This window comes from Zalophus californianus, chromosome 17, assembly GCF_009762305.2.
Source record: "Zalophus californianus isolate mZalCal1 chromosome 17, mZalCal1.pri.v2, whole genome shotgun sequence".
NCBI classification, from domain to species: domain Eukaryota; kingdom Metazoa; phylum Chordata; class Mammalia; order Carnivora; family Otariidae; genus Zalophus; species Zalophus californianus.
This window is the reverse complement of record NC_045611.1, coordinates 59,604,541-59,626,685: the sequence shown is the minus strand read 5'-3', so window position 1 is coordinate 59,626,685 and position 22,145 is coordinate 59,604,541. Positions and strand designations below refer to the sequence as shown.

The 22,145-nt window shown below is 47.1% G+C and overlaps 1 protein-coding gene across 8 annotated transcripts in view; it reads left to right on the top strand.

Moving 5' to 3' along the window:
• Positions 1-207: 207 nt before the first annotated feature.
• Positions 208-22,145, top strand: part of LOC113936728 (zinc finger protein 345-like) — a 32,954-nt gene continuing 11,016 nt past the window's right edge. For 3 of the 8 annotated variants that reach the window (XM_035725154.1, XM_035725155.1, XM_035725153.1), the window contains exons 1-3: positions 208-403; positions 2,782-2,908; positions 8,622-10,927. In XM_035725154.1, coding sequence (XP_035581047.1) covers positions 371-403; positions 2,782-2,908; positions 8,622-10,927 — 2,466 coding nt within the window. In that variant the 5' untranslated portion in view covers positions 208-370. The other 5 variants (XM_035725150.1, XM_035725152.1, XM_035725151.1 and 2 more) reach the window with 5 other exon arrangements.

The window sequence follows — 22,145 nt, the reverse complement described above, 5'->3', positions numbered from 1 at the left end:
GCAGCCCTCAGGGTACCAGGCAACCAAAGCTCTGGAACGCCGGGGTGGAGGGCGCCCGTTCTGAGACCAACACAACTCCGGGAGCCACACCCCCCGGAAGAGCCTCGGCCTTGAGGACGTAGCGAGGAGCCAATGAGGGAACGGGACACGGCATTTCGAGGCGAGCGCAAGCGCCGGGGGCGGGACTTCCGGTCTCGTCCCCCCGTAAGTCATCCAGCCTCAGGTTGGCTCCGTTTATCCCGTAAGGGTCCGGAGCGCGCGTCGGGGTCCGGGGGCCCGCTCGTGAAGCCGCGAGGGGAGGCGCCGTCCTCGGCGCACTCAGTCGGGTCCCGGTCTCCGCTCCGGCCCCGCTGCCGGCCCACCGAGTCCGATGGCGGCGGCCGCGCCCAGGGAGCCGCCGCAGGTAAGCGCTCGTCCCCCGGGCCCTCCCCGCCGTCCCCCCACCCAGACCCCGGAGGCCCGAGCGCGGGGCGCCGGCTCGCGGCCCTGCGGCCCAGGCCCCGGCGTCGGACGGGGCGGCGGCGGGGGGCGGGGGCCCCGTGTGCGAGCGCCGGCGTGCCGGCGTGAGGAGCGGGCTCCGGGCCGGGGGGCCGGCCGGGGCAGAGGCCGGAGGGGGTCTGCGCCGGCGGCGGGGAGCAGCACATCGCCCTTCTTTCTGTCGGGAGCACAGTGCGGCGCGGCCAGGGAGGCCCGCGCTGCCCGAGAAGCCCGGCCCTCCTGGCGCTGCTGAGGCGGTCTCCGCCCGGGGTCAATAGGCGTGGTCTGGCCGCGAGAGAGGAGAGCCCGCCGCGGGGGTGAGCGAGGAGGCCGGGCGCGCGGGAGGAGGGAATCGCGGTAGTCGGCGGTGGAGTCCGCGGACCGCTGCTCTGCGCGCGGTGGCTGTTGGCGAACCGGTGGACTCCCGGTCTGTGTTTTGAGAAGGGCCGCGGCAAGTGGTGCGTGTTGCAGGTGAGAAGAGAAAGGGGGCGGGGAGGGAGCGCCCCAGGGCTTTCGGTCCGTGGACCTTAAAAATGAAATAAAGACTGGCAGTTATTTTACCCGCACAGATGGGTCTATGTGGCAACGGAAGAGAAGTGCAATTTGGAACAAACAGGCTGAGTCAGAACAGTAGGCCAGTGTGGAGAGCACGAGAGGTAGTCTTGTTTCAGGGGAAAGAGGCGAAGTTGGGACGGCTGTTATAAACTACAGGTCCACTGGAGTAAACTGGGAGTTGTGGCTTCTCATTGGGTGGGGTGATGAGGAAATCCTGTCTTTTCGAGTCTGGGGAGTGAAGTAGTGTCCCATGTAAGTTGAAGTCCGTCTCTTTGGGTTGGGTCTGCAGTTGATCACTGTGGTAGTGTCTGAGAGTTCCTCCCAGTGCAACCTCCCGACTCCAATTTAGTGAGGTTTCCCATCATTAATTTTCACAAGTCCTAGCAGCTGAAGGGCTGGAAACTCCCATCATCCTGATGGAAAGTAGCAGGAAGTTGTGTATCCTTGGGGATGTCGTAACTTGTTTTGACATTGGTAAGCGACTTAGATGTTTCAGAGAAGTGTGAGTGATGGCGTCAAGTGGGCAGCTGGACAGGACGTTTTGGGAAACTGGGGGAAGGATGCATGATGGAGAGTTTGAAAAGTGATGGCTACTGTGTGGACCAGGGTGGAGATTTGGCTCACATTTAGGAAGGGAAGGCAGAGAATCATGGTAATAGGCTAGTAGGTCAGAGGGTCCTAGTAAAGTGCTGAGGAGTGGTTTTCTGGCTCAGCACGTGGTTGGGGTTACTGGACATTGCCAACACAGGTGAAGGGGAGAGAATGATCTGGCAGAAACATGGGCAAGCCCTCCATGGGATGATGGGACAAGAGATGGCTAGGACACCTAGGAGTAATTTTGCCAAGATGACAGTGAAGTTGGGGCTGCTCTTTATTCAGTGCTGTAGGCTTCACAGAATTTTGCGGTGAGTTTTTACGGTGCCTGAGGTGTTGCAGAGTCTTGCTGGTAGTTCAGGTCTGCACAAATGCAGTCATTTCTGCTTTGCTCTGCCTGGCAGGGGAGACCCTTAGGGCTGGGGTTTTCACAAAGGTTCAGTAGAGGATGATTGGTTCCCGATTGTGGCGGGACAGCGTGGGCAGCAGAGAAGTGGAAGAGGGTCTGTGAGTATCCGAAGCTGACCGTGCTTGTGAGTGTCTGTTACTGAAGGGAGGGTTACAGGCAGCTGAGGAGGGCTTCTCAGCAGCATGTGAGGCTTTCCCTGTTTTGGGATCCATGGGAGTACTGGGTGGAACTGGAACCTGTTTGAGTTTGTCAAACAGCCTGTGGGTGTCACGTGACGAGTACGAGTGTGAGTCAAGGGAGGATCCTTTGTTGTGGGGCAGGAAGGTGTGGGAGTTCATCTGTGGGGTCTGAAGACGTGAGAGTGGTAGAGTCTACAGAATCCTGTACACGTGGAGGGGAAGTGTGAGCTAAGGGCCTCAGCGCCCTGGTACTGAAGACTTCCTGGTAAAGCAGGGCCTATAATTGGCTGTCTTGAGGGCACAACGTGGGAGACTCCATGGGAATACCGTGGCAGGGGGATGACCTTGCAGGCCAGACCCAGAGCTTAGAGTGCATCCATGTGTCCCCCTGCCTGTTGCTGCTGAGGACTGAACACAGTGACTGATGGGAAGGTGAGAGGAGCATGGCATTAGAGGCCCCAGGACCTGGTATTTATTCTGAGGTGGGGAGTCTGGGGTGGATGTTGGGGGCTTGGATTGTGGGTTCTCAGAAAATGTTCATGGTTCCAACTTTTCCTTTCATGGTAGTGTGGTGTGACCTTTGAGGACATTGCCGTGTACTTCTCCTGGAAGGAGTGGAGGCTTCTTGATGAGGCTCAGAGACGGCTGTACCACCATGTGATGCTGGAGAACTTTACACTTATATCCTCACTGGGTAAGGCCCTCAGCCCCCACTTTGACCTGGACTAGACTCTGTACACCCGTGTCCCCCCTCTGCATTTTCCAGGGTAGGTGTGTCCTTCTCTCGTGTGGACTGTGGGCACTGCTTGCTTTCCCAGCTTTCTGGTTAGTTGCTTTTGTTGCTAGCTCTGAGTTGTTGGTGTGCCCTTCTCTCTGCCCTGCAGCTCCCAGTGCCCTCTGTGCTGAGCCCTGATCGGGTAAGATTGGAGGTCAGTGGTCATGCAGTGAGGCTGATGGATTGCACCTTGCTTGCCCTCTCCCTGGCTGGGTCCGTGTGTTCAGATCCGTGCCATTTCCCTGTCCCGGGTTTTGAACACTTCCTTTAGGTGCCATTTCTTTGTGCCTGCCCGTGTCTGAAATTGCAGGCACTGACATTTTTTTTTTTTAAGATTTTATTTATTTATTTAACAGAGACACAGTGAGAGAGGAAACACAAGCAGGGAGAATGGGAGAGGGAGAAGCAGGCTTCCCGCGGAGCAGGGAGCCCGATGCGGGGTTTGATCCCAGGACGGAAGGCAGCCTACTAACGACTGAGCCACCCCGGTACCATGGCATGTTTACTGCTTATGTGGACCATGGGTTACTTCTCGAGACTGTCCTGTGTGGTTATTTTAGTAGTGTTTACATCTCTTCTTCTACCTGCCTCCCTCCCATGAGCTGTGTTGAGGTATGATTGACCAATAAGATTATATTATTGAAATTACATGATAATTTGATATACATTATGAGTTTAGTGTAATTTCTTTTTAGATTTATTTATTAGAGAGAAAGTGAGAGTGAGAGTTTGTGTGCATGCATATGCAAGTGGAGAGGAGACGAAAGGAAGAGAGAAACCCAAGCTGACCCCGTGCTGAGAGCGGAGCCTGAGGCAGGGCCTCAGTATCACAACCCAAACATCACACTGAGGTGAAATCAAGAGTTGGGTGCTTAAACCACTGTGTCACCCAGGCACCCCTACCTTATAAAATTATTAACAAGGGGTGCCTGGGTGGCTCATTCATTAGGCGTCTGCCTTTGGCTCAGGCCATGATCCGAGGGTCCTGGGATCACGCCCCACATCGGGCTCCCTGCTCAGCGGGAAGCCTGCTTCTCCCTCTCCCACTCCCCCTGCTTGTGTTCCCTCTCTTGCTGTCTCTTTCTCTGTCAAATAAATAATAAAATCTTAGAAAAAAAACATAAAATATAAAATTATTAACGTGAAGTTACAGCACATGATCACTTGACATAGTTATCCTTTTTGTTTGTGGAGGTTCAAAACCTTAATATCTACCCTCTTAGCAAATTGCAAGTCTAGAATACGATATTAACAACTGTAATCAACCTCCTGTACATTAGATTGTCAGAACTTACTCATCCTATATGTGAAAGTGAGTGTGTACCCCTAACCAACATCTTCCCATTTCCCTCAGTCCTGAGCTTCTGGCTTTCTACTCTCTGTATCTTTGAGTTTGATTTATATCTTTTTTAAGGAATACTCATGTAAGTGATACCATACAAAGTTTGTATTTTGCTGTGTGTCTGATTTGACTCTGCATAAGGTTTTCCAGGTTCGTCTGCGGGAAGTGGCAGTGTTGCCTTCTTTTTTTATGGCTGAATATTCCTGTACGTGTGTGTGTACTAATTGTTCTTTGTCTCTTTATTTATTCATTTGACACAATTTATTTTTTTATTTTGTTTTTTTACATAGACTCCATACCCAATGTGGGGCTTAAACTCACCACCCTGAGATCAAGAGTTCGATGCGCTACCAACTTAGCCAGTCAGGCGTCTCTTCTTTGTCATTTTATTTTATTTTTTTATTTTTTAAATATTATTTTTAATTTATTTATTCAAGAAAGACAGAGGGAGAGAGAGAGGCAGAGGGAGAAGCAGGCTCCCAAGGAGCAGGGAGCCCAATGCGGGACTCAATCCCAGGACCCTGGGATCATGACCTGAGCTGAAGGCAGATGCTTAACCATCTGAGCCACCCAGGTGCCCCCTTTCTTTGTCATTTAAACACTCACACAACACCTACTGTTGTTTCTATATATTTGCTATTGTGAATAATACTGCAGTAGATATTCATGTTCAAATACTTTGTGGAGATACTGATTTTGTTTCCTTGGGATACATATCTAGAAATTGCAGTGGTGGACTATATGGTAGTTGTATTTTCAATTTTTGGTGGGTCTCCCTAATATTTTCCATAGTGACTTCCCTATTTACATTCCCAGCAGCAATATTCAAATGTTATTTTTCCTGCATATCCTAATCAACGTGTTACCTTTTGTCTTTTTGGTAATAGCCATTGTAACAGGTAGGAGGTGATATCTTGTGGTTACGGGTTTTTGTTTTGTTTTTTTAAGATTTTTATTTATTTATTTGAGAGAGAGAGCATGAGTGGGGAGGAGGGGCAGAGGGAGAGGGAGAAGCATATTCCCAGCTTAGCAGGGAACCTGACATGGGACTCGATCCCAGGACCCTGAGATCATGACCTGAGCCGAACATGGACGCTTAACCCACTGAGTCACCCAGCACCCGTGGTTTCGGTTTTAATTTCCCTGATGATTCGTGATTGTGACAACATGTTAGGCACTTGTACATCCTTTTCACTCTCTTGTGTGTTTCATTGGCCCTGGTGCAGCTTTTCAGTTTGGTATGGTAGTACTTGTAGGTTTTTGCTTTTGTTGTGTATGCTTTAGATGTCATATTCAAAAAATCATTGGCAGGAATAAGGTTAAGGATGCTTTTCCCTAGGGGCGCCTGGGTGGCTCACTTGGTAGAGCATGCAACTCTTGATCTCGGGGTTGTGAGTTCAAGCCCATGTTGGGTATACAGATTAATTAAAAAGAAAAATTAAAAAACTTTTTAATAGGGGTGCCTGGATGGCTCAGTCGTTAAGCGTCTGCCTTCCGCTCAGGTCATGATCCCAGGGTCCTGGGATCGAGCCCCACATTGGGATCCCTGCTCGGTGGGAGGCCTGCTTCTCCCTCTCCCCCTCCCCCTGCTAGTGTTCCCTCTCTCGCAGTCTCTCTCTCTGTCAAATAAATAAATAAAAGCTTAAAAAAAAAAAAGCCTTTCCCCTATGTTTTCGTAGGAGTTTTCGGGTTAAAGGTCGTATGTTTTAAGTATTGATTCAATTTCAACTTCAAATCCATGTGTGTTATAGGATGAGGACCAAGTTTCATTGTTTTTTCATTTGGATATTTAGATTTCACAGAAGTATTTTATTATTATTATTATTTAAAGATTTATTTACTTATTTGAGAGAGAGAGCAAGCAGGGAGGGGCTAAGGGAGAGGGAAAATGAATCCAAATCAGACTCCGCACTGAGCGTGGAGTCCGATGCTGGCTCCATCTCAGAACTGTTAGTTCATGACCTGAGCTGAAACCAGGAGTCAGATGCTCAGCCGTCAAGCCACCCTGGCACCATTCACAACAGTATTTTAAACATTTAATTATTGGGTGGGGGGATGGGTTAGCCTGGTGATGGGTATTAAAGAGGGCACGTACTGCATGGAGCACTGGGTGTTATATCCAAACAATGAATCATGGAACACTACATCAAAAACTAATGATGTAATGTATGGTGATTAACATAACAATAAAAAATGCTCTAGCAAAAAAAAAAAGGTATATCATATAGAAAAGAAAAAAAACATTTAATTATTTATTTTAGAGAGAGACAGAGACAATGACGGGGAGGGGCCGAGGGGCCGAGGGAGTGGGAGATAGACAGTCCCAAGCAGGCTCTAGGCTGAAAGATGTGGAGATTTCTCTCATGACCCTGAGATCACTGTCTGAGCTGAAACCAGGAGTCAAAGCTCGACCAAATGTCACCCCTAGGCTCCCCATAGATTTCACAACATTATTAAAGAGATTATTCTTCCCTAGTGTAGATTTTTGGCATAATTGTCAAATATTAGTTGACTCTATATATGAATGTTTACTTCTGGAGTTTTTATTCTGTTCCCTTGGACTGTTTTTAAGCCAGTACCCTATTATTTTGAATACTATAACTTTGTAATCTAGTTTGAAATCAGAAATACACTGCGTTCAGCTTTGATTTTCTTTCTTTTTTTTTTTTTTTTTTTAAGATTTTATTTATTTGACAGCGAGAGAGGGAACACAAGCAGGGGGAGTGGAGAGGGAGAAGCAGGCTTCCCGCCAAGCAGGGAGCCCAATGTGGGGTCGATCCCAGGACCCTGAGATCATGACCTGAGCCAAAGGCAGACGCTTAACGACTGAGCCACCCAGGAGCCCCTTGATTTTCTTTCTGAAGATGGCTTTGGTTTTAGCCCTTGGTTGACTTGGTGGCAGTGGTGCCAGTGTCCCCTGTGGAGCTGGCAGCTGGAGTCTGTGCTGAGCAAGGACTGCGGTAGCACGTGCCCTCTGGCTGATGGAGGTAGCCCCAGCCCTTTTTCCTACCTGCCCCACAGTCTCTGCTACAGCAGGCTCCAGCCACTAGCAGCTGCTTGTGCCCTTGTTTATGCTCCACTGTGTACTACTGTCTTAATGGCACTGTTGAGCTCTCTGAGATAATGCCATTCATAGACAGCTGTTGAATTGATTTTTGTTGGGGTGAAGGATGGTATCTCCTATTCTCCCATCCTGCTGCCATCAGTCACATAGGATGTTTTTCTGTGTCTGAAGTGTCCTGATAGCTTTGGAACAGTTTGGTTGTCCAGGTGCCCTGTTTTCCTTCAGTATTTCTATCTTCCTGGTATCTTGTAGTTGTTCAGGAGGGCTTATAGGGAGGACTTCTCTGTGTGTCATAGCACGGACATGCTCCACACATGACCAGGTGGGCTCACAGGGGCCTATTTCTGGTGAATAGAAGCTGGGAAAGGTGTGATAGCAGACCTGTGTTCATATCATACCAGGCACCTTTGTTTCTTCCACCAGAGTTTGGTGTGATTGCTGATGGCCACACCCTGTCTCTGTCTTTCCTTCTTCACTGTTGACAATTTGTGAATTCTGGGTTCTATTCCATTGGTAATTCCATGATGTCCAATATAGGGGTAAACAGTGCTTCTCAGGCCTCCATATCTCACCTCTTACTCTCACTGCTCTTTCTTGCACTCCACCATTCACCCCCAAATGTTTTACCATGAGATATTCACATGTCTTTTTTTTTCTTAAGTTTTTAAAAAAGATTTTATGTATTTATTTGAGAGACAGGGAATGAGCAAGGGGAATGGCAGAGAGAGAGAGGGAGAACCAGGTTCCCCTCTGAGCAGGGAGCCAGATAAGGGGCTCAATCCCAGGACCTTGGGATCATCACCTGAGCTGAAGGGAGATGCTTAACTAACTGACATACTCAGGCGCCCCATTCACATGTCCTTAAACTGACATTGAACAGCAGCAAATTTATGGGGATTGGATGTTCCTGCAGCCTTGTACTTAGACAAATACCACCAGCAGAATTGGTCCTATGCTAACTTGTGGGAAGAGAAGTAAGGTTTTGACCCTGGCTCTCCTTGTGTCATACCCTAGTTTTGTATTCTTCTGGCTAGTGTGCTCTCCATGATACTTTGACCTTAGGGACCCAGTAATGCACAGTGGCCACTCCTTCAACTGAATTCCATCTCCAGTGTCTGGAAAAGCATGCTATAAACTTGTGCCCAGGGAAGACAGATGATGTATGTGATGGGCTCACCCCCTCGCTATAGTCAACACAAATTTCACCAGCGCTTCTTTGCCTTCAGGTTGCTGCTGTGGAGCAGAGGATGAGGCACCCTTTGCCCAGAGCACTTCTGTAGGCGTATCACAGACCAGGACGCCCAAGGCAGCTCTGTCTTCCCGGAAGACCCACCCCTGTGAGATGTGTGGTCCCGTCTTGAGAGACATTTTCCACTTGGCTGCGCACCAGGGAAAAGAAAACAGCCAGAAACTGTTGAGGTGTGGGGCCTGTGGGAAACGATTTTATTTCATTACTAACTTCAGAAAACATGAGACACAGCACATGGGGGAGAAACCCTTCAGAAGCCGTGTGGACAGGGCCTCTGTTGTGAAGAGCTGGGGATTCCATGGTTCAGGAAAGCCCCTTACCTGTGGAGAAGTTCAGAAGTACTTCCTGTCTGGCTCGGGGCATCGGCAGCAAGAGGCCACTGATACTGGGGAGAAGCCACACACGATCACCCAGCACAGGGCAACTTTACAAAGCAGAAAAAGTCATGACACCTGGGGAGAATGCAAGAACACCTTTGGTCCCAAACACACATATACTCAGGACCAGGGTGTCCACCTTGGAAGACAGTCCTTTGTGTGCAGTGAATGTGGGAAAACATTCAGGTACAAATCCTTATTTGCCATACACCAGAGATACCATATTGGAAAAAGACATTATGAGTTTGGCAAATATGGAAAATCACTTAGGCAAAGGTCAGCCCTGAATGAACATGGTAAGACTCACAGTGGATCCAGGCAATACATGTGCAGCAAATGTGGGAAATCCGTAGGCTGCAACTCTGTCCTCATTCATCCCCAGAGATGGCACAATGGAGTGAAGAGTTATGTTTGCAGTGGATGTGCAAAACCTTTTATCCATAGATCAATGTTGACTACTCATAGGGTTCGCCCTGGAGAAAGGTTTTATAAATGTCGTGGCTGCGCAAAATCTTTTCCCTCTATGTCTGCCCTCTGTTATCATCAGAGATCTCACACAGACTTAAGACCGTATGAGTGTAGTGATTGTGGGAAATCTTTTGCCACTAGTTCTATCCTTCGTGCTCACCAGAGGGTTCACACTGCAGAAAGGCCCTATGAGTGCAGTGAATGTGGCAAGTCCTTTGTCCGAAGGTATAGTCTCAAAGTACACATAAAGGTTCACTCAGGTGAAAGGCCTTATAAGTGTAACGAATGTGAGAAATCTTTTAAGTGGAAGTCAACATTGATTAAACACCAGAGAATTCACACAGGAGAAAGGCCTTATGAGTGCAGTGAATGTGGGAAGTCTTTTATCTATAGGACTCACCTCCATTATCATCACAGAATTCACTCTGGAGAAAGGCCCTATGAGTGCAGTGAATGTGGCAAGTCCTTTGTCCGAAGAAATATCCTCAAAGTACATGTAAAGGTTCACTCAGGTGAAAAGCCTTATAAGTGTAATGAATGTGGGAAGTCTTTGAAGTGTAAGTCAACATTGATTAAACACCAGAGAATTCACACAGGAGAAAGGCCTTATGAGTGCAGTGAATGTGGGAAATCTTTTGCCACTAGTTCTGTCCTTCATTCTCACCAAAGAGTTCACACTGGAGAAAGGCCCTATGAATGCAGTGAATGTGGGAAATCTTTTACCACGAGGACTGTCCTCCGTGATCACCAGAGAGTTCACACTGGAGAAAGGCCTTATGAATGCAGTGAATGTGGGAAATCTTTTACTGCTAATTCGGCCCTCCATTATCACCAGAGAGTTCACACTGGAGAGAGACCTTATGCGTGCAGTGAATGTGGCAAGTCCTTTGTCCGAAGAAATAGCCTGAGTGTGCACCTAAAGGTTCACTCAGGTGAAAAGCCTTACAAATGCAATGAATGTGGGAAATCATTGAAGTGTAAGTCAACATTCGTTGAACACCAGAGAATTCACACAGGGGACCGACCTCACAAGTGCCGTGATTGTGGGAAATCTTTTACGTCTAGATCTGCCCTTCGTTCTCACCAGAGAGTTCACACTGGAGAACGGCCTTATGAGTGCAGTGACTGTGGGAAGTCTTTTACCACTACTTCTCACCTTCGTTCTCACAAGAGAGTTCACAATAGTGAAAGGCCTTATGAATGCAGTGAATGTGGCAAGTCCTTTTCTCGAAGGAATAGTCTGAATGTACACGTCAAGGTTCACTCAGGTGAAAGGCCTTACAAATGTAACGTATGTGGAAAATCTTTGAACTATAAGTCAACGTTCATTCAACATCAGAGAATTCACACAGGAGAAAAGCCTTACCTGTGCAGTGAATGTGGGAAATCTTTTAGTTATAGCCGCGCCCTCCGGTATCATCGTCAAAGTCACCTTGCAGTAAGTCCTTATGATTGTAGTGATTGTGGGAAATCTTTTACTTGTAGTTCTTATCTCCGTGATCACCAGAGAGTTCACACTGGAGAAAGGCCTTATAAATGCAGTCACTGTGGGAAAACTTTCACTTCTCGTTCCCTCCTCCGTTCTCACCAGAGACTTCACACTGGAAAAAGGCCTTATGAGTGCAGTGAATGTGGCAAGTCCTTCTTCCAAAGAAATACCCTGAATGTACACATAAAGGTTCACTCAGGTGAAAAGCCTTATAAGTGTAATGAATGTGGGAAATTGTTGAAGTACAAGTCGACATTCATTCAACACCAGAGAATTCACACAGGAGAAAGGCCTTATGCTTGCAGTGAATGTGGGAAGTCTTTTTTCAGTTACGGTGCTCTCAGTTATCATCACAGAGTTCACACTGGAAAAAGACATTAGGAGTACTAGGGATGTGGAAAATCTTTCAGCTATTTTTCCAGTCTCATTCAAGATGAGAAAGTCCACAGTAAATAAAGTCTTTATGGTGGTAACATGAACTAAATGGTTCTGTTCACTGATGTTGATATGTTGACTTCCTGTCCTCTAATGCAATAGGAGTAGTAGGTGATGTCTTTGGGAGGTAATTGATATTAGAATGGATCATGTGTGTGAATTCCTAATGAATGGTTTTAATGTCTTCTTAGTATTCCGAGACAGCTTGCTTCCCCTATCAATCATGTGAGGACCCTTTGGGGAGATCTGTAAATCAGGAAGCTGGTCCTCACCAGACACAAAACCAGACTGTATGGGGAATGTTATGGGAAATATCCAGCCTCCAGAAGTGAGAAGTTTCTGTTGCTTACAAGCCTCCCAGTTTATCATATTTTTGGAGAGCAGCCTGAGCTAAGACCCACGTGAAAAATGTGGGTAATGTTTTGGGCAAAGACACCGTTTCATAAAAATTCAAATTCACCGTGGAGCATGACCACATGAGTGAGGTGAAGGACACCCGTCCTTCAGCCAGATATTTGTCTTCATTCCACACTTCAGGGTTCACACTGCAGAAAGACTTTAAAATGGTGGAGAAGGTGATCCTTCCTTCCTTAGCGTATTATGCTGAGGAGAACCTTATGAGGCAGCCACCTTCCTGAATTGAGTTTTGTTCACCTGCATGTCCACGGTGGAGTGACTTCCCATAAGTTCCAGCTATTTGGGAAAGTTTAGAAGTTGTATTGGGTGTTCTGATGTGTCTGAAGTGATTGCTGGAAGTCACTGCCAGATTCTGTGACAGAAATCATTTCACCTCTGCCACCTGGATGGTCCCAGTAATGAACATCTGTCACCACCCAGCTTAATGATGCTGACCACTTTGCTTTATCGTTTGCTGATGGAAGTTACGGGTACTGGGATCTCCTCATTGCCTTCTAAGTTAATGCATGGATGTGACCCAATGTTGACCCTCCGTACCTCTTGAGTCCTGGATGGTGTTTTGCAGAGAAAGACTAAAGATTTTAGGGACGTTGTTAGTCTCCTGAGGATTGTGATAAATCTTTGCAGCTTCTAAGTCAGCAACACAGGAATTGGGTGCTATGTGCTGCTCTGGTTTGTGCATTACTCCCATCCAAGTACTAACCAGGCCCGACCCTGCTTAGCTTCCGAGATCAGACGAGATCGGGCGCGTTCAGGGTGGTATGGCCGTAGACTGGTTTGTGCATTACTAAATGCCTTTTTTGTTTAATTTTGTTTACCATTAGTCTTAGGTGTTAAATTCACTCTAAGGGGTGGTGTGAAATTAGAATTGAGCTCTGCCAGACATAGGAGTGAACAGAGTTCACTGCAACCCAAACTTACTGTGTCTCAGAGAGGATGATTGCAAATGAATAATACAGAGGTCAGTTCTGCTGTCCAGCTTGGGCTTTAATTTGCATTAAAACTCAAGACCTTTGTTATGGGCTGAATTCTGTACCTAACATTCATATGTTAAAGTTGTAACCCCCAGTCCCTCACAATGTGACTATAGTTAGACATAGCATCTTTAAAGAGACCATGAAGTTGAAACGGGTTATTGGGATGGACCCCTAGGCAGTGTGACTGGCTTCATGATAAGAAGAGATGAGGGTACAGGCACACAGATGACCATGTGAAGACAGGGAATCCCCATATCTAAGCCAAGGACAGAGGCCTCAGAAGAAACTAACCCTGCTGACACCTTAGGTCTAATTTCTAGACTCCAGATTTGTGGGAAAATAAATTTCTCTTGTGTAATCACCCAGTGTGTGGTCCTGTGTAGTATCAGTTCTAGCTAATACAGCCTCCCAGGATCCATGTCTGGTTTTGTGGTCTGGATGCTAGCAAGTTTTGTGTGCTCAGAGGTCACCCTGAAGAGGGAGCAGTTGAGACCACTCCAGTGCTTGTGGAACAACAAGAATATTTTGCTCGTCCACAGCTGATAGCACAGGATGCCAGGCGCTGTTGAGTAGAATCTCTACCCCAGATCCTTCAAAGGAGCCTTGTGACCTGATGTACCGTATTCACTTGTAACACCACAGAGGCAAGGGAACTGTAATTGGTAATCTAGATGATTGGGCCATTAGGGAGTAGAGGAGACATCAGCCACCTAGGTGGTGTGTACCTCTGAAAAAAGTGTATCCACGATGTTGTAGTGACTGGCTGGGCAGGATCAGAGTGCACAGAAATTCTCCACTTTCAGACACTGGTATCCTGTGTGACAGAGGTCATTGTCATAAAATAATCCAAAAGTCTCTGAATTCTCCTATCCTCTGTGGTGCTAACATGTCATGGCTGTTGTGACAAGTGAAGGCAGGAAAAAGGTAAAGACAAGGGAAGAATTCATGCTCCAGGGATGTAGGTTTTGTGACCCTGCCCCGCTGGCATGCTTGTTGGCATCGTAAAGGACTATGGCGGACACCTGTTCTGAAACATTCTCCACCCAGGGTGTCTCCCAGGTACTCTCCAGCCTTAGGGCTAAAAAAGCAGATCTTTCTGGAGGTGGTTGTGCGGAGTCCTACACCTATTAATGGTTTCTCCTGAAGATCCGTTTCTGTTCTAAAGTCCTTGAATAAACATTTCTCCTCTAGGTGGACTTCTCAGCCTTTTTCGTTGGCCTGAAGGCTGGAGGTCGTTTTGCAAGTATGTCCCTTTCAGTCTACAGTACTGTTTTTTCTCTGGATGTGCACCGCTATTGATCTCTGCATCCGTTTGGAGCATGTGGGTTATTTCCAGTGTTTCCCTTTCACAAACAAATCCCTCTCTATATTTTTATTATAATTCCTTATGCGGATAGAGGTTTCATTTCTCTTCTGTTAAAACTCAAAGTACAGTGGCTAAGTCACAGGTAGGTGAGTGTTTAACAGTTTCACGAAAGGGCCAAAGTAGGATCTGAGCTGTTCACTATTGCATTCCCACCAGCCATGTATGAGAGCTCCAACATCTTCATTCCCTGCCAGTACTTGAGAGGGTCAGTCTTCAGTGTCAGCCCTTTTATTTTTTAATTTTTTTATTTTGAAGATTTTATGTATTTGACAGAGAGAGACACAGTGAGAGAGGGAACAGAAGCAGGGGGAGTGGGAGAGGGAGAAGCAGGCTTCCCGCCAAGCAGGGAGCCCGATGGCAGGGCTTGATCCCAGGACTCTGGGATCATCACCTGATCCGAAGGCAGACACTTCACGACTGAGCACCCAATGTCTGCCCTTTTAATATGTGTGTAGTGTTATGTTGTAATTGCATTTCCTAGGGATTTCTGCCTTTCATCATTTTTTTCATGTGGTTATTTACCCCCTGTATGTCTTCTTTGGTACAATTTCTGTTTGTATCATCTGCCTATTTTCTTTGATGTGAGTTATGGCTAATTCCCTTTCAATTACAAATAAGACATGCATACAACAAAGATAAATGTTAGAATTTTTCTCATTCTTACATGCTATGACATTTTCTCTATGGATTCATGGTAATACTGGGAGGCTATTTCTTCATTATTTGTCTTGAGATTTTTTGTGTCCTGCACTATGTCATGCCCCAAAACACCTTACACATTTAAGTCTAGGGTGCATTCTTACCATTACATCATCATTTTCCTAAGTCCAGGCATTCAGAAAGACAAAAATCCATCCGTGGTCTGCAGTGTTTGCTGATTTCAGAGTGTAAATTCTCCCAATGTGAGAGTAGATATGCTCAGAGAAGGGGCTGAAAAACTGTACTTGGGTGTTTGGTAGGAAACTAAACCTTGGTGTGTGCAGACTTTACAAGGCTAGGCAGACAGCAGCTGTGGGGGCTGTGAGCTGCCTGGAGGTCTGCAGGAGCCTCACAGGCAGGAGACCTTAATCCTCAGAGGCCAGAGGGGAGGGACGTCCCTGAACACCCTGATGGGTGACTGAAAATCTGGCTGGTCTCACCTTACAGTCACAGGGTCATCAGGCGCACCCACTGGGTAGTAGAGTTACTTCCTCTGATTCCGCACAGTACATTGGAAGAAATTTTCACTATGGAACGCCAGCCTCCAAGTGATTTAATTACTTCTCTTTCTGTAATGGTTGACTGCGGGTCCCCAGAGGAGTCTACATTCTGTGCATCTCAGCAGTAGCCTGGGCTGTGTTTCCAGACCTCAGATTTAGAGAAAGACCGCGGTGGGGGGTGGGGGGTGCATTGGGGCCACTTCCCGCCTCCCCCTGGACTGGAAGGGCTGGTGGGAGCCAGGTGGGGCCGAGTATCTCCCCAAATAGGGATCCAGGCAGTAAGTCTCCTGTAAGATCAGGAGTCCGTGTTGGTGCAGTTTTTGTTTGTTCCCTCCTTGTGGTGATTTTGAGCCTTTGTTTGACCTTTTCCTTTGACCTTGTGCCTGTTTTGATCCACTATCAGCCAACACGCCAAGTGGCACCCCCTCCACCCAAGGGTTTGTGTGTCAGATCCTTTGCATTTGCAGGCTGGCAGATGTACAGGAAGGTCAGGTTTCCTGCTTCAACCTGCAACTGCCACCTGGGCTCTGCATCTCTCGGCTAGTCCTGCACCGTCAGCTTAGTGGCTGCAGCAGGGGACCATCTCACCTGTAGTGCATTAGTTCTCAGACTTTAGAAGTCTGGCCCTGACCTTTGCCAGCTGTGCAAGAGAGTGGGTAGAGGGGGAAACAGCCAGTATAAAAATCTTTAAGACTGCCCTTAATGCATGGGCTGTAAAGTCAATGCCTTAAAACAAAATTTTTCATTCCCTATGGTTTTATTAAAAAAGAAAAAGAGGAGCGCCTGGGTGGCTCAGTCGGTTAAGCGTCTGCCTTCAGCTCAGGTCATGATTCCAGGGTCCTGGGTTGGAGCCCCATGTTGGGCTCCCAGCTCAGCGGGGAGTCTGCTTCTCCCTCTCCCTCTGCCTGCCGCTCTGCCTGCTTGTGCTCTCTGTCAAATAAATAAATTAAAATAAAATCTTTTTTTTTTTTTTTTTTTTTTAAAAAGGACAGGAGACCAGGAGGAATTCAGCCTCCTTTCTAAGGAAGAGGTTATTGAGGCCGGGTGCTTTAGAATGGGAACCTGCAGAGGCCTTTTCCTCTGCAGGTGCAGGTGTGAACGAGGTCGCATCTTAGGAGGTCAGCCTGAAAGGGGCTGAGCATGGGGAGATCAGGGTGGGGGGTGTCCTGGGGACCTCGGTACCAGGCCGGAGAGCAGGGCTGGCACAGGGGTAGAGGAGACACATGGAGGGAGTCAGCACCCTGGGTAGAAGATTTAGGAAGGACCCTCTGGAGCCTAAGTTCCCACCACTGATCCTTAAGGCAGTGCCCTGCCCAGAGCTCTGGTCATCCTTGCTCCTCAGCGACACAGCACAGTCCACAGGTGAGTCCTCCATTCCTGCCGCGTGCACCGTCATGACTCCTCAGGCGCCCTCAGGTGGCAGTATGGTGTAGAAGTCTGGACTACACTCCGATGATTAGGTTGTCGATTATTTTAAGGGAAAAAAACCTCAGGAGCAGGTTGGTCCACAAATTATGACTTTGTTGTACTGTTGGGGCACAGGGGTGCAAGAGCACCTAACCTGAGGGTCCCAAACAGACTAGGTTTGGCTGCTCCCTAGTGAGAAAATCCAAAGGCAGAGGAAGAGGTGTTGGTGAAACAGGGAAGGAATTTCTCTCAGCGAGGCCAATGCAGAGACCCTGGACTAACCTTTCAAAGACTGACTCCAAAGTGACAAAAGTAATTCCAGGTTTATAGAAGGAAAATATCGGCCAAAGGTGGGTGGGTACATGCAGGTAGGCAGTGAAAGTCAAATAGATCATTGTCCTGGAGTCAGTCATGGGTGGGGACTTGCTGGCTCAGGGCAATCCTTAGTGCTGGAGGGGGTAGTTTTGGTTCCCATCGGGGGATGCCTTGCCAGCGGGTCTTCCATCTGAGTCGAGAGACAAGCTGGTAAGAACCCAGCTAGAAAGTTTGAAGTCAAAATGGGGGCAGCCAAGGTTTTTCAGTCCCATGAAAAACTGTATATATGGGTGAAACCACCTTGGGCCCTTGGGCCAACCTAGTAATCTTAAGGTTAAAGAAGCATCCTTAGCCCACATGGTTGATTAACATTTCTCAGTTTAGCTGTAGATCATGCATTCTCTCCCAGTTAGTGCTGAGCACTTCTGCATGCCACAAAACAGAACGGACCCCTTGCACAACCTCCCAGCACTGCGATAACATCTATAGCTAGCACCATCGAGTGTGCATGTGGTCAAGAAGTGCTAAGGACTGTTTTTCTCCCTTTCCTGCTTAGCTGCCCTAAACTCCTTTAAAAACGCCTGGGCGAGGCAGAATCCTTGGAGTTGGCCTTTGTACAAGAGTCCACTTTTCCCCACGTGGCCAGCCTCCTCACTAAAGCTCATTTTGCTTTCCAGTCACTTGTCTCTTGAGTATTGGCTTTGGAGGGATGTGCAGCCGACCTTGGGTTTTGGTCACACAGGAACATATTTGAGCACAGAGCCCTGTACACACACAGCAATCCATCCATGTGCCAAAGCAATTCTAAAAGGGTACCATACTGCAAATATTGTTTCACTGCATGAGGCAGAGTTGATCTGAAACGTTGGGGTGCAGGAGCACACGGTCAAGAAATTCTTGAGATGTCTTCGGTGCAAAAAAGGTGGTTTTATTAAATCGCGGGGGACAGGACCCACCGTCAGAGCTGCGCTGGTCTTATGACGGGTGGGTCGTCGTATATTCCGTCTGGGGTAGCCTCAGTCTCTAAGGGTTTTGGTAGGAAGGTTTCCAGGACCTGGAGGCGTAGCCGTTGTCAGGTCAAGGTCATTTAACACTGTCTACTAAAACCTTAGTCATGAGACCCTTCAGATGTGTGTCAGTGGGCTATTTGTCTCGAGAATGATTGCTAACCATCGGGGGCGGGGGGGTGAGTAGAAGTAAAGGAAGTTTCCAAAAAGGTTTCCATATGTTGAAGAAAACTTACAGGATCCTGGCGTTCTGGCTAAGGTCAAGCTAAGGTTGTCTGTTTCCCTTAGGAAAGTACTAACATTGAGGGAGTGGAGTTCCTGGAAGGTCACCCTGCCTGTCCCAAGTACTTGTCAATGGGGTGTCCGTTGTAAGGAACTTTAAATTTTTTTCTTCTCCTTTGTTCTCCACATCAGAGTGATTAGTGGCTTTTCATTTTCTGTGTTCATGAAGGAGTAGTAATCTGTTAATAAACAGAAAACCCGACATACTAGATGTTCCTTTTTTAATGAAGGAAATGAATGTGTTCGGATCAATTCTGCTGCCTAGGTTATGAAATCCTGCAGCTGTAGAGCAGATTTGTGTGAATCGGAAGAGTATCAGTTGCCCTGTCCACAGGAACCACAGCAAGCAGATGCAATGTTTTACTCTGTGTCTGTTCTCACCTGGAGGCTTCTTAAAACATTCTACGGCTACCCCCAAAGTCCCTGCACCAGTAGGTCTGTCTTGTGGGCTGAGAATGAGCATTTCTAATGAGCACCTCTAATGAGGTGAAGCTGATGGAGAGGTCAGTGCAGAGATGAAACTGTGAAAACAGGTTTTTTTAGGAAAGGCCAGGCTGCCTCCCTCCAGATGCCAGTAGAGGGGGGCTGTACACCTGCAGACTGTGATGAGCAGCAGAGTGAAATGTTCTAATGGACACCTGCTGAGTGTCACTGTGGCGGGCCAAACAGACTAAGCCTTAAAGGGCTGGAGTCCCAGGGTCTCCACTGTGGAAGACTCTACACAAAGCCACCCTCCACCTGCTTTTTTTTGCTTCCAACTCTAAATCAACAAGCAGGACATTAGACTCAGGAGGCTCCAATGCCCTACCATCTACATAGGCAAACTGATACCTCACCTCCAACAAATTCTTTTAAATGTCTCAAGGATAAGAAATGGAACCAAAGAATCACAAACAGCGATTCACCCAATCACAAACAGCTACCTAGGCTTTCCCAAATAAGGCAATTCCTTAAGCTATAGCCAATCATATAACTTCTTTGCTTTGCTTCTGTTTTTTGCTTCTTTTTACAAAAGCTTTGCCCTAGTTTGGTTTAGTGCTGCCTGACTGGATATGTGTTTGCTGAAATAAACTCTTCAAAACTTAAATGTAGCTCACTTTGTCCTTAACAGAACTAATTAAAACTGGCAGGATTCATCTTTGCTCTTATTAAGGAAAGCTTCCTTACTGCCCAGTGTAATATTCCATCCGATCTCCTCTTTTCACAAGAATCACCTCTCCTTGTACCATTGTTCCTGCTACAATCTAACATGCGTTACAACTTAATATTTCTGCTTTTGGGTTTCCTGTGTTTTCCTGAACCTAAAAAACACCACATGAATTCAGGACTGCTTGTCTTGTGCCTGTATTTCTCCCATGCATCTACCAAAGTTCCTGAAAACCCTGAAAGTGCTCAATGCACATTTGGTAGAACAGTGAATAAACATGACATTTTCAGCTTCCCTGTCATTTTAACTCTGTGGGTACCCTAAGTGTCCTCTTTTAAGTCTCTCTAAAGTAGTGTGAAAATGGGAAGAGAGAACTCATTGAAAATGGATTAAGGAAGAGCACAGGGTACATGCTGGTAGGATGTACAAAATCAGCAGTAGGAAGGAAGATAATTTTTATTTTGGGGGCGGGGGGGGCTACTTTGCCAGGAGGATTTTAATTTCCTGCTTTTAACAAAAGAAAGGATGATCTCTCCTTTCCCTGGCAAGGACACATTAACCTTAGCATGCAGCCAATGAAACACTTGTCACAACCTCAAACTCTTGTTCTTCAATGACCTTTGATTGAAAGCCACCCTCCCTCTTGGGGCGCCTGGGTGGCTGCCTTTGGCTCAAGTCATGATCTCTGGGTCCTGGCATCGAGCCCGTGTTGGGCTTCCTGCTCAGTGGGAAGTCTGCTTCTCTCTCTCCCTCTGCCACCCCCCCGCTCATTCTCTCTCTCTCTCTCTCTCTCAAACAAAATCTTAAAAAAAAAGCCACCCTCCCCAATCTCCCTCTAAGTCCTAATAAAAGCTAACTTTTGCTTTTTCTCTTCAGACTTGCTTGTGGTTTGCCATAGTATGCTTATCCAGAGCTGAAATTCCTATTATTCCTGAATAAACTCAGTTTGCTTGTAAAAAACTGGATATTTATCTTTTTTTTTTTTAAGATTTTATTTATTTATTTGAGAGAGCGAGAGAGCACATGAGAGGGGGGAGGGTCAGAGGGAGAAGCAGACTCCCCGCTGAGCAGGGAGCCCGATGGAGGACTTGATCCCAGGAGTTCAGGATCATGACCTGAGCCGAAGGCAGTCGCTTAACCAACTGAGCCACCCAGGCACCCTGGATATTTATCTTTAAGATTGACAGTAGCATTGCTTGATGTTATCAGGAGTGAAAAAATCAGATTTGGGAAATAAAGGCATCACAATGTCCAGGCACATTGGTCTAGCACAGTAACATGCTCTGTTTGAGTCCATCTTTTCTCAGACTTCTTAAGCCTTCTCCTAAAAGTTCTCTGAGGTCATAACTTTTTTAACCTTACTGATGTGTAGTGAGATGGAATATGGGTTTCCCCATAGCTATTTCTGCCACTGTCTTTATTTACTTATTTTTTAAAGATGTATTTATTTATTTGACACAGAGAGAGACAGCGAGAGAGGGAACACAAGCAGGGGGAGTGGGAGAGGGAGAAGCAGACGTCCTGCTGAGCAGGGAGCCCGACGTGGGGCCTGATCCCAGGACCCTGGGATCATGACCTGAGCCGAAGCCAGACAAAGGTAGACGCTTAATGACTGAGCCACCCAGGCGCCCCTCTACCACTATCTTTAAATAGCTGAAATGTGCATTTCACCACTGTTTTTCTGAGATAGTTTCAATTCCTAAAGCAACAGTACCGCCAGTGCCTGAAGAAAGAAGAATCACTTCCCAGCAAGGAGATGAGTTCACTGGGTTCAAATTCTCCCTTTGCACACATGCTCCATCTGAAAATGGCAACATGTTTTCAGTGTATCAGAGACAGCAAAAGTGGGGCGCCTGGGTGGGTCAGTCAGTTAAGTGTCTGCCTTCGGTTCACATCATGATCCTAGGGTCCTGGGATCAAGCCCCACATCAGCTCCCATCAGGCTCCTATTAAAAGCTTCTCTCTCTCCCTCTGCTGCTCCCCCTGCTTGTGTGCTCATGCTCTCTCTTTCTCTGTTTCAAATAAATAAATAAAATCTTAAAAAAAAACCAGCATCAGTTATGCTCCTCTGTGTTTGAGATGATGTCAGTGTCCTAAAAGGAATTGAGTACATCTGAGAATATGGAGGGCAACAGAGGTTTAGTGTGGAACCAGAAGCTGACCGTGTCACTGTCCACGTAATTCAGGGTGGCCTACCATCCCTCATCCTTCTTCCCTGTCACGGACTTGTATGGGGTATGAAAGAGGAAACCACAGGCCCCAAATGGAGTCACTTCGCTAGGCCATGTCACCAAACCAGGGCATAATACCTAAGTTCATTGCACTTTCAACCTCCCCAGAAATTTAGTTTCCCCTGGTGTCAGGTAATCTATCACATGGATGGGCCCTTTCCATTCTCTCTAGAAAGTTGAAGGATTCTCCTAATGATGTAGTTTTGGAATGTTGGTAAGGTCCAGAGCTGTCAGCCAAAAAAGAATTCTTGAGATGTCTTTGGTGCAAAAAGGTGATTTTATTAAAGCACGGAGACAGGACTGGGGGGCAGAAAGAGCTGCCTTACAAGGATGAGGGGTGACTGATTATATACTTGGGAGTTGGGGTTAAGGAAAAAGGGATGT